The sequence below is a fragment of the Vanessa cardui genome, chromosome W (assembly GCF_905220365.1).
Source record: "Vanessa cardui chromosome W, ilVanCard2.1, whole genome shotgun sequence".
NCBI lineage: Eukaryota > Metazoa > Arthropoda > Insecta > Lepidoptera > Nymphalidae > Vanessa > Vanessa cardui.
In genome coordinates this window covers 12,427,390-12,440,250 of record NC_061153.1, presented here as the reverse complement: position 1 = coordinate 12,440,250, position 12,861 = coordinate 12,427,390, and the positions used below count along the sequence as shown (strand labels likewise).

At 37.0% G+C, this 12,861-nt stretch overlaps 3 protein-coding genes across 3 annotated transcripts; 2 read left to right on the top strand and 1 right to left on the bottom strand.

The window, feature by feature from the left end:
- The first annotated feature begins 4,146 nt into the window (after positions 1–4,146).
- Positions 4,147–5,145, top strand: LOC124542631. Its single transcript, XM_047120559.1, has one exon. It carries the CDS (start codon positions 4,147–4,149, stop codon positions 5,143–5,145), a length of 999 nt encoding a protein of 332 aa, XP_046976515.1.
- A 1,329-nt stretch (positions 5,146–6,474) lies between these two features.
- On the top strand, positions 6,475–7,287 carry LOC124542630. The gene has a single exon (XM_047120558.1). The coding sequence runs from the start codon at positions 6,475–6,477 to the stop codon at positions 7,285–7,287; it is 813 nt and encodes a 270-aa protein (XP_046976514.1).
- Positions 7,288–10,843: 3,556 nt separating this feature from the next.
- LOC124542629 lies at positions 10,844–11,653 on the bottom strand. Its single transcript, XM_047120556.1, has one exon. It carries the CDS (start codon positions 11,651–11,653, stop codon positions 10,844–10,846), a length of 810 nt encoding a protein of 269 aa, XP_046976512.1.
- Positions 11,654–12,861: the final 1,208 nt, after the last annotated feature.

Here is a 12,861-nt window from a genome sequence, read left to right as displayed (position 1 = left end):
ATCAAATTCGCCGGTTGGAGTACCTAAAAGTCAAACATGCCCGATTCGTAACGTCCATGAACTTCCTGAAAAGATGCCGTGACAATAATCTTATTCCGGTTTGTGTAAGGATTGCACCTAAGAAGGACATAAGGCATGGTGATAAAATACTCAATCAGGCAAGTAAGAAATTATTATTACAACTCATCCGAGAACATCGATTTGACGCGCGACGGTTAACGGATCAAATTGACAACCTAAGTAAAGAACTCGAGTCGCGATTATCAAAAACAGATTGGCAAAAATGCAACGATTTTACCAATAAACGAGCCGCTACAAAATATAATAACTTAAAAATAAAACAAATAGAAAAGTTCGAAAAACTCAGCGGGGTAAAATCAAATTATAACAATTTCAATAATGGCAACACCGGGGAAATTCAAAAACCTGCGCGTACGTCACTTGTCAATCTGTCAAAACAAAGTTTAGATGAATCAACTGTTGCGGTATTAAATAAAGGCTTAAATTTTGCACCGGCTCCATCCAAAATACCGTTTGAAGACATTATTTGCAATGTGGAGGAGTGTCTTTTCAAAAATAACATCACAAAGGAAGACTCGGAAGCTATTCGACAGGACATCTCGAGTGTTTTACGTCGAAGCCGGCCACCGAAAATAAACCTTACTCGTGATGAATCTATTGCTCTGAAGAACCTACGCAACAATAAAGACATTACAGTCCTCCGAGCAGATAAGGGAAACGCGACCGTTGTGATGGATACGTGTGATTATAACCAGAAAATTTCCGCGATTTTATCGGATGTTAAAACTTATAAAAAAGTAAATAAAGATCCTACAAATAATATTCTTAAAAAGACATCCGCGTTAATATCAAAACATCAAGAGAAATTAAATCTGGACAAAAAATCACTCGTGCCTACATGTGCAAAGCCGCCAAAACTGTATGGGTTACCTAAGATCCATAAAACTGGTGCTCCGCTGCGTCCTATTGTAAGCCAAATCGATACACCAACATATAGATTGGCTCAACACATAGCAAGGATATTATCACCCCTCCGAGGACACACTGCGGCGTATGTCAAGGATTCTTACCAGTTTGTTGGTGAAATCAAAGACCTTAAATTAACCAACAACGAGACAATGGTTAGTTTTGATGTCCAGTCATTGTTTACATGCTTACCCATACAAGACTGCATCGAAATTGTTAAGAGGAAGCTACAGACACACAACATGCCTATTGAATATACAGAGCTGTTACATCACTGCCTCACATCAGGTTATTTATTGTGGAATGATGAATTCTATGTGCAAGTTGACGGGGTAGCCATGGGTTCTCCAGTATCCCCCGTGGTCGCCGATTTATTCATGGAAGACCTGGAGGAGAGGGCTCTTCGCTCCGGACCAATAACACCTAGGTTTTATAAACGGTACATAGATGACACTTTCACAATATTACCTAGTGATCTGACATCTACATTTTTAGTACATCTTAATTCTATAAATAAAAACATTCAATTTACTATGGAATTAGAGGCAAATAATTCTTTAGCTTTCCTTGACATCCTTATTATCAAGAATCCTGATAATACATTAAGTCACACAGTTTATAGGAAACCCACACACACCAACAAATACCTCAATGGTGACTCGCACCACCACCCTAGTCAGTTAGCTACCGTTGGCAAATCTTTGTTTCAGAGAGCCCACCATCTCTGCGATGCTGAACACCTAGAGGACGAGCTACGTCAGGTCAAGCTTGCACTCCACCAGAACAAGCTGCCCGTGCCTCGCCAGCATCGCAGAAGCCGTATCAAGCCACCCACAGTTGAGCGACAACCTGCATTTCTACCATATGTGAAAGGAGTTACAGACAGGATTGGCAACATCTTGAAGCGAGCTTCGATTAAAACCGTTTACAAGCCTCATAAGAAAGTGAGCCAGTTCTTGAGACCTATCAAGAGTAATATCCTTTTACAAACTGCAGGAGTATATAAACTCGAATGTGAGTGTGGTTTATCTTACATAGGCCAAACAAAGAGAAGCATCGGTACCAGGGTCAAGGAACATATAGGAGATGTCAAAAATAGGCGTTCTTCTAAGTCTGCAGTCTGTGAACATGCTCTGGATAAACCTAACCATTTTATCCGATTTGATAAACCACAGATCCTCGCTAGAGAACACAGATTCATTCCTAGAATGATACGCGAGGCTATTGAAATTCAAAAACATCCGAACTTCAATAGAGAAGATGGTTGGAGACTTTCTAACACCTGGGATCCACTTATTAAAAATTTAAAATTTCAAATCCAACAGACTGCAAGACCTAAAGATACAGTCAGTGCCTTCTGCGTGCAACCGGAACGTTACTCAAGATATCAATTGAGAAATCGTTGGCGGTAGTTGTTAATAATATTTTCTTTGTTCTTCAAATAGACAAATGTCATCTTAGTCTACCCGTGACCACGAACACTGCAAAGTGCTCGAAACGTCGGGATGTTAAAAATAATTAATATACGCGATTCATCCGTTATAATTAGTTTTATTTAAATGTGTAATAATCGCGAAAATTTAAGACAAAAAAATACTAGCATACAAATATAAACCTTACGTAAGCACACAAAAGGTTTGTAACTCCTGATGCCCGCGGTCGACGCTATCGTGTGAGCGGGATGCAACTTATTCACGCGTGAGAGAGGGAGACAGGTAGAACCAGGTCAATGTACGAAATTCTTCCTGCTCGGCGACCGCGCTTTACTCTAAAACTAGATAGTGAAACTCGTAAACTCCCATTGAGTTAAATGTTTGCGCCAGCGATTCCAATAACGATTTGCCAACCTTTGAACAATTCAAACTGTTTATTGAAAATCGTTTCCGTGCTTTAGAATTTTTAGAACCATAGGTATCGATGGCTCAGCAGGTAAATAAAAAATATAACTATAACAATTCTCATGGTGCAAAGGTAATGTCACTAACTCATCAAGTATGCGCTGTGAATACTGTTCAGAACCCCACAAACTTTGTTTTTGCAAGAAGTTTACTAAACAGCCTGTTGAAAGTAGACGAGAGTTTGTGATGAAGAACCGAATCTGCTTTAACTGTTTAGGTAGTAATCACACCGTATATGATTGCAAAAAGGTTACCACTTGTAGAGTTTGTCGGAAGCGCTATCACTCGCTTCTTCATTTTAATCCTCAATCAGAGCAAACCACATCAGTGAAGCCTACGATAGAAAATGTTAATTCCTCAAGTAGTTCTCCTCCGATAGTTTCGTGCTTGTCGACAGGAAGGGTGTCAAAGCCAAGACAGGTTTTATTAGCCACAGCGCTAATCAAAGTCAAGTCGAAGAATGGCGAATATCATCCCGTCCGTGCCTTACTTGATCAGGGCTCCCAAGCTTGTTTTATAACCGAAGCAGCAGTTCAATTTCTTAGTCTAAAAAAGACACCTATACAAGGAGTTATATCAGGACTTGGTGAAAATAGTTCAACCATTGCTAGGTCTATGGTACGTTTAAATATAAGATCAAGAGTGAATTTTGACTTCGTGTTTACGGTGAAGGCATACGTGTTAAACACAATAACATCCTACTTACCTGAACGTAGCGTCAACACTAACTTAAATTGGCTAAGTGTCACAAACCTGTGTCTTGCAGATCCAGGATTCCACACCTCCAATAAAATTGATATTTTATTAGGTGCTGACGTTTACAGCCACATCATTACTGAGGGGATAATAAAAAATCCTGTCTGCAATTTAATCGCTCAAAATACTACCTTAGGATGGGTCATCTCGGGTAACGAAGGGGGGAAGGGGGATAACGAAGATAAAGAGAGGTCAAAGGTTATCAATGTATTATATGCTCAGGTAGATAAAGAAGATGTTATTTTAAAAATATTTTGGGAATTAGAAGAACAAACTAGTACAAAGCAAATACTTACACCGGAAGAGAAAGCATGTGAAGAGTTCTATAGTCTAACTACTAGAAGAGATGAAAGTGGGAGATATATTGTTAGGTTACCTTTTCGTGAAGAGAATACACTATGCATGTCTGGTAATTCACGAGATATAGCTGAAAAAAGATTTAAGTCATTAGAAAAAAGATTAGGAAATAATAAAGAACTAAAAGAAAAGTACGTAGAGGTTATACATGAGACCAATAGCAAAAGATGATATGAAGAAAGATAAAGCTTTTTACTTACCTCATCAGGCGGTTGTACGTGACGATAAAACTACTACAAAAGTTCGAGTAGTTTTTAATGCATCTCAGAAGAACAGTAACGGAGTTTCTTTAAATGATAATCTTATGGTAGGGCCGAAATTGCAAGCTGACTTAAGGCACACCATATTAAGATGGCGATTGTATCCCATAGCACTGATAGCAGATATAATTAAAATGTATCGTCAAGTCCGAATTGCTGAAGGAGATGCAATGTTTCAACCCATACTTTGGTGTGATTGTCCGGAAAAAGAAATTGTTGCCTATGAATTAACGACAGTCACCTTTGGTACAGCTTCTGCACCTTATCAAGCCGTTCGGACGTTACACCAAGTTGCTTTTGATGAAGGAGGCAACTATCCACTTGCAAAAGATATTGTACTCAATTGTTTCTATATGGATGATCTTATGACAGGGTGTTACGAAGTGGATCAAGGATTAGAAATATATACACAAATAACAGAATTATTAGGTAAAGGTGGATTAAAATTGCAAAAATGGAATTCTAATAATCAGGAGTTAATAAAAGAAATTAAGGAAATGGAGAATGAGAAAGATCAAGAACAATTATATATAAATAGAACAAACAAGGACATAATTTATATGGACAACATAGACAAGGTTAAAGAAATATCATACGAAGAAGTAAAAGAAGTAGAAATCAAGATAGATAGTACAATAAAAATATTAGGACTTACCTGGAACCGCAGCCAAGACACCTTCCAGTACTTAATTAATCTCCCGCCGCTGACGACTGCACCTGCAACTAAAAGATCAATCATTTCAAATATAGCACAGCTATTTGATCCTTTGGGTTGGATAGCCCCAAGTATAGTACTAGCAATGGTATTCATACAAAAGTTATGGCTTACCGGCGTTAGTTGGGATGAAGAACTAAACGTGGAGTTAGTGAAGGAGGGAGTGGATTGACTATCGAGAGCAACTGTCATTACTTACCGACGTGCGCATACCTCGTTGGATAGGCACTACATTGAATCAGAAGCTGGAACTGCATGTATTTAGTGATGCTTCGAAGACACCTTACTCAGCCGTGATTTATTTGAGGACCATTGACCTTGAAGGTAAAATACACGTGACACTTATTGTTGCAAAAACCAGAGTAGCTCCTGTAAAACAAATTAGTATTCCACGGCTAGAGTTGTGTGGAGCAGTTCTTCTGTCACAATTTTTAATCGAAACAGCTAATATCTTGAGTATTCCCAAAGATCAAATTATAGCATGGACCGATTCCATAGTTGTACTAGCCTGGATAAACGACCACCCAAGTAGATGGAAAACGTTTGTAGCTAATCGAACATCTGAAATACTAACGAACATGAAAGCATCTCAATGGTTTCATGTTTCGACAAAGGACAACCCCGCAGACTATGCATCTAGGGGAATACCGCCGAAATCACTTCTCACCTGTGATTTATGGTTTTCAGGACCATCATTCTGAAAAAGGACAATATATCCTATAACATAACAGCCTATAACAGACCAAATAATTTAGACAAATTAAACTTGGATTTAGAAGAGTGCGTTAAATCTTATGTAACGGTTGTTCAAAATAATTCAATTTTCGAAAGGTTACTTTAAAAAGGTACTGTAAAGGCTACATTAAAAAGGTTAATGAAAGTTGTTGTATATTGTCGAAGATTCCTGAAAAATAACAAAATATATCGTGGAATGTATTTACAAAAGGTAGAATTAGATGCTGCGCTGGAATGTTGTATAAGACAAACACAAAAGGAAATATTTACAAATGAATATACACAATTACAGGATAAAGGCTATTTACAAATAAAATCAAGTGTATTGAAGTCACTTTGTTAATACCTTGATAATAAAGGAAAAATAAGAGTTAGAGGCAGATTGGAGAAAGCTCAGTTGAGTGAACAGACCAAACATCCGATTGTATTACCTTGCTGTAGTCCAGTGACTCGACTTATAATAGTAGATGCTCATGTCAAAACGCTGCACTGAGGTCTTCAGTTGATGATAAGTTTTTTGAGGGCAGCCTACTGGATAATAGGAATTAGAAACTTAGCCAAACACCACATATACAAGTGTGTTAAGTGTGCTAAGCAAAGAGCAAATATAAATAATCAATTTATGGGTTCATTACCGTCCGTTAGATGTACTCCAGCTGGTCCATTTTTACACAGTGGTGTAGATTACGCGGGACCCATAAATCTTAGAACAACGAAGCGTCGTGGGCACCATTTGTACAAAGGCTATATATGTCTTTTTATATGCATGGTTACTCGTGCTTTACATTTAGAAGTAGTCAGGGACATGAACACGCAGGCATTTTTGGCAGCTTTCAGACGTTTCGTGTCTAGACGAGGTCACTATGCTAAGTTGTGGAGCGATAACGGTACCACTTTTGTCGGTGCCGCAAGAGAGTTACAGGAATTAGTATCAATTCAACCATCTATAGCAAAGCATTTAGAATCGAATGGTACGGAGTGGCACTTCATTCCTCCGCACAGTCCCAATTTCGGCGGACTGTGGGAAGCAGGGGTGAAATCAACAAAATTTCGCTTAAAAAGAGTCATAGGTGACTCGACCCTTACATTCGAGGAAATGACCACGCTTCTGACTCAAGTGGAAGCTTGTTTCAATTCGCGACCCATGAGTGTTATTCATGTCGCTGATCCTGGTGAAGCATTACCTTTAACACCTGGACATTTCCTAATTGGCGAACCGTTACTGAATGTACCCGATAATCAATTTGAAAGTTCAGGGTTGAACCACTTATCGCGTTGGCAATTTGTTCAGAGAATGGTTCAATCGTTTTGGAAACGTTGGTCAAACGAATACCTGTCTAATTTGATGAACCGGTATAAATGGTCTTGTCAAGTTCCTGAACCATCAGTAGGTGACATAGTTCTCATAAAGGAAGATAATTTACCTCCAAGCCGTTGGTTGTTAGGTCGTATATTACATAAACATCCTGGTAGTGATAATATTACCCGTGTAGTCACAGTACGCACTAAGTCCAATACAATTAAAAGACCAACGTCTAAAATTTGCATTTTACCAATTACCGAACAAAAGAATGTTTAATTTTTGTTTGTGTGATTAGATCATATTATATTCATGTGTTTTAGTCCAAGTTTTGTATTATTATTGTTATGTTTTTATTGGACATTATTCTTAGGACAAATGTAGTTGTATTAGATAGGGAGACCAAATAATATTTACTATTGCTAAATGTTATTACTTTAAATGTACCTAGCTTAAGTATAGTTTTATTTTATGTTTTATTGTTATTTAATTTTAGGTACTTAGTATTTTTAAGTTATTATTGTTCAGTTTTAAGTTTAGTTCAAACCAGTATATTATTGTATTCAACAAAATATTTTATCTGGTTTCTTATTATATGTGTACAACTTTTAAGTAAACTCGGAAGGACGTTCCTTCAGTAACGTCCTTGGTGGGCGGTATGATCAAGATCAAATGACATTATGCCAAATAATCATTTAGTTTATTATTTCGTCAATAGATGGCGTTAGATGTATTTTACATCGCGCTATAGAAATGTTTTTTCTAAAGTACAATACAATTTTTGTAATTTCATAAAGTGAGAACAATTACACTATCTGACCAGCAGTACATACCCAGTGGTTTTATTTTGAAGTCTCACAGTACCAATACTACCGGGTAACAGCCCTAACATTGGTCGGGATGCCAAAAATAATTAATATACGCGATTCAAATCCGTTATAAAACTAGCTTTATTTAAATGTGTAATAATCGCGACAATTTAAGACAAAAAAATAAATAATATTCAACCAGAATGATATTTCTTATTTGCCTATGCAATTTTACGATTCCTAATAAATTAGGAGGAGTTATTGCTTTAGTTATATCACTTTTAATTTTAATTATTTTACCATTTACTTTTAATAAAAAAATTCAAGGAATTCAATTTTATCCTATTAATCAATGAGAAGAAAGAGCTGAGATGGCCCAGTGGTTAGAACGCGTGCATCTTACTAAGGAATGTAAGTTTCCTTCCAATGCTTATACCCAAGTTTGAAAACGTTGTGAATCCTTCTTAGGATTAGGGAATTTGTGAAGTATAACACTTTACCTATAAAACAAATAAATACATTGAGAGAAATTTCTTACTTAACGATTGAAACAAGGAACATATATTATTTGACATATTTACTAACATTTTGTCTAGTCAACACGATATATCTACAACATTTCAATTTTATGTATAAGTGTTCTTTTAAATGAAGAATTCCTGTTATGCCTTTGGAAATGCTAGGACTATCAGGTAAAGTAAAACAAAATTTATTTTTATTGACATTTTAATTGTTTTTTTTTGCGAAAAATTTATGATTATCAGCAGTTAATAGTAATTAATATTATGTAAAATCAAACTCTTCTTCCGTTGACAAAGCGCTATAGGTAGAATAATTATCACTAGGTGAATTAATTTGATTTTCCCCTGCGTTTGATGATTGTTCGTGTGATAAATGTGGGCGTGTCGGCGGTGTTTGGTAGTTGCTAGGCTGATAGGAGAAACTATAGAGTGGGTAGCCTTGATATGCCGGCTGAAGTAAGTCTGTTAAAGTTTGGAGAACACGACTTTAAAAAATAAGTGTTTTGTACTCATCCAATTTTTCCAGAGACAGTAGAATTCCCTTAAGAAAAGACAAGTCCCTATTTTCCGGTTACTTTATAATGTTAATAATTTAATCTTCAAACTCGTTTGCCTTTCTTTTTCGCGGCTTCTGCTGGTATCGTCTTGGAGATTTTTCAGATCTTGCTTGATCCTCTTTTCCATGTGATGCTTGTATTTCCGTTTCATTAATGCTATCTGTTGTCTCATTTTGTAAATTTTTTTTTTAAGAAATAATTACTGCTTGTACAGATGGTATTCTTTGGTAGATTTTGCTTCTGTTCCAGATCGCTTTTCGTCTTTAAGTTTCTTTGCGTAATTTTTAAAGGTATCGCTGATCTCTCTCCATTTTTTTAATACTTCATTACCTGTAAAATTATACAAAATTAATCAATAAAAATATATTAATGTACTGGTATCCCTATGAAATTAAATATAAAGAAACCATTCATATGTTTAAAAATATTTTATGCATATATTTAGGAGTAAGTGTATATAAGAAGGCTTTCAGGAACCGGTCCCATTTGTTTTCATAGGAGACGAAGCTTTCTCTATTTCATATAACGTTATGCGCCCTTATTCTGGCAAGCATTTAACCGTGAAACAAAGAATATGTGGTAATGTGCGTAAACACGTACTTATACAGTGGAAATAAAAGTACTCACGCTAACAGTCCAGTACACGTATATTAGTCACAGTTCACAAAACACACAAGAAAGTTCAAAAGGTCAATAGAAGATAGACAGAATAGAATATAGACAGTCACACATAGAAATATAGCACAACACAAAAACTTAGGAACTCGAAGTATAAAGTGATGAGAAACAAAGCAAATCGCATCGAACGTTAAAGCCGACTAAGTATGTGACTTTTGTTCCGCAGTAGTCGGTAGTCGGAGAATAATATCCGAACGCCGTATACTACGGGTTTCGCCCGAGTATGCTTGTGAATTAATTATTTATATATATTTTATTATTTAATACAAATTATAATGTGTATGTATGTATGTATTAGTGAAATGTGTAAGATGTTTATAATATTAATACATAAATAATTATTAAATAAAATATTATATTATGTTTATGTAAAGTGTAATAAATAAAATAAACTAAATAAATGTAATAATTCGCCTACATTACTCCCCTCCAGAGGCCGTGTCTACGGACGATAATAATCTGGAAAGTGAACTTTCCTCCCAGACCGAGTAGTTTTTATGGGGGGACTATGGTATCGTGGCTGAATTGGTAGTTCGAGGTCAGGCGGTGGTATGTGCTGTGGCAAATCGTCGGACAGTATATAGGCCGGCTTAAGGCGGTCAATCGATACCGTCACGACTTTACCTTTAAAGTCTATGTTAAAAGTTTTAGCACCTCTGCTTATAACCTTATGTGGACCTGTGTATGCGGGTTGCAGTGAACCACGCAGCGCGTCTTCCCTAAGGAATACGTGGCTGCATGTGGTAAGGTCTTTAAAAATGAAGGTCTTACGTGTGGTGTTTGACTACACCCGGAGTACCGGCGGGACGGGTTATATCTGGAAATTCCGATAAAATATTATGATAAAGACTATCACCGCCAGTCGTTACTTTAACGCTCGTTACAAGGTTATGCGATTTATCTATAGAAGCTACAGTGCTAATATTAGTCAAACTATCTATTAATTTGCGATTACTAATATCAACAACGAGTCGGTAATGAGACAGAAAATCGACTCCGATTATGGCTTTGGTTACGTCAGCTACAATAAATCGCCATGGAAAATTACGACGTAAACCAATATTTAAAGTTAAATTTATATAACCATAAGTATCTATAGCTGAGCCGTTAGCGGCGCTCAGTTGGAATGATGTCTTATAACGACGTTCACTAATTGCACTAACTGGATATACACAAATATCACTACCAGTATCTACTAAAAATTGTCTTTTGGTACCGTGATCTGTGATGAAGAGGCGACCCGTCGAACTCCCGCAATCGTTAGTCGCCATTACCGATTGCTTGGAGCGTTTCCCGATGTGAAGTCGCAGGGCTTGTTGCAGTTATTAGCTTTGACGCCGTATTTACTGTGGTACCAGCAAAGAGGGTACCGACGATGACTCGAGTCAGACCTACGTGATTGGGATCGACTACGTCGTCTTCCGTTACCACGGCCGCGTTCTCTGGATCGTGATCGCTGATTGACCTTATCTGTGAGAGCGCTGACCTGTCTGGTCAACTCAGCAACTTGTTTCGTCAACAGTTCAATAGGCGTTGAAGAAGATGTTGCCGCTACTTGGCGGGTGGGTGCCGCGATGTCGTGTATTCTGTCCGCAAGCTCTGCTATAGCATCGAGTGTTAGCGTTGGTTGAGATGCAATAATTGGTTGCATCTCCGTTGGCAAACGACTTGTCCAAATTGTTCGAATGAAATCTTCGGGGATATTGGGTCCAGCCAAATGTTGAAGGTGCCGAAGAAATTGAGAAGGTTTGCGATTGCCGAGCTGCTCGTGTGTCAGCAGCTGTTTAACATTATTTTCTCGAGACACCGATAACCGTTTAATTAGTTCGGTTTTGAGACGCTTATAATCCGGGGGACCAATTATTATATCTTCGACTTCGGCAGCGTAATTTCTATCTAAGTTCGCCAAAATGTGGTAAAATTTTGTTGCGTCATCCGTGATCGATAATAATTTAAATTGACTTTCCACCTGTGCGAACCATATTGCAGGCTTCTCTGGCCAAAAAGGTGGTGTCCTGAATTGTGCAGAAGCAAGTGTGAGGGTAGGAGCATCCGTGCTTTCCAACTCAACGCGCTCCATCTTCTTAACGCGGCGTGGACGCGTATTCACTTGCGAAGCGTGTGAATCACTGTCGCTACTCATCTTCTAAATAAGCGTGAACGATGGGGTCACCAGTTTGTGGTAATGTGCGTAAACACGTACTTATACAGTGGAAATAAAAGTACTCACGCTAACAGTCCAGTACACGTATATTAGTCACAGTTCACAAAACACACAAGAAAGTTCAAAAGGTCAATAGAAGATAGACAGAATAGAATATAGACAGTCACACATAGAAATATAGCACAACACAAAAACTTAGGAACTCGAAGTATAAAGTGATGAGAAACAAAGCAAATCGCATCGAACGTTAAAGCTGACTAAGTATGTGACTTTTGTTCCGCAGTAGTCGGTAGTCGGAGAATAATATCCGAACGCCGTATACTACGGGTTTCGCCCGAGTATGCTTGTGAATTAATTATTTATATATATTTTATTATTTAATACAAATTATAATGTGTATGTATGTATGTATTAGTGAAATGTGTAAGATGTTTATAATATTAATACATAAATAATTATTAAATAAAATATTATATTATGTTTATGTAAAGTGTAATAAATAAAATAAACTAAATAAATGTAATAATTCGCCTACAAATATTTAACTACAGTTTGAGTAGGGCGAGGCGATATGTCGAGTGTGCTTTTGGCATACCAGCCAACAAATGGCGAGTATTTCATTGACCCCTTAACGTCTCAATTGATTTTGCAGTCGATATTATTAAAGATTGTTGTATATTACACAACTTTGTACTGAACCGCGATGGATTACAATCTCCCGTAGAAATGATCATAGATGATTCTGAACTACAAAGCCTACCGACGTTGAATGCAAGAATAATGAGTGCAAATGTAATAAGAGACAAGTTTTCGAATTATTTTTCTAGTGACGTAGGCTCCTGTCTTGAAGTGACAATTAAAAAAAATTTAAATTGTAGAAGTACTTGCTTAGTTCTAAATACAATACGTCCGAAATAACTTGGCAAGTCTAAACATAGGCTCTGCGATCTTTTGAGCATGTACACTCGTAAAAAAACTGTTATTGACATTTACTTTTTTAAACCAAAATACGAATAAAAATATACTAATACAGGGACCAAGTACGAATAAAATAAATATTTAAACACTTTGAGACAGAAAGCTACAAAAATGACTTCGTTTTGAAGAACTAACACTAAAAAAAA

Coding starts and splice junctions, on each gene's coding strand:
- LOC124542630 (XM_047120558.1), top strand. CDS start 6,475: ATGGTTACTCGTGCTTTACATTTAGAAGTAGTCAGGGACATGAACACG.
- LOC124542629 (XM_047120556.1), bottom strand. CDS start 11,653: ATGGAGCGCGTTGAGTTGGAAAGCACGGATGCTCCTACCCTCACACTT.
- LOC124542631 (XM_047120559.1), top strand. CDS start 4,147: ATGAGACCAATAGCAAAAGATGATATGAAGAAAGATAAAGCTTTTTAC.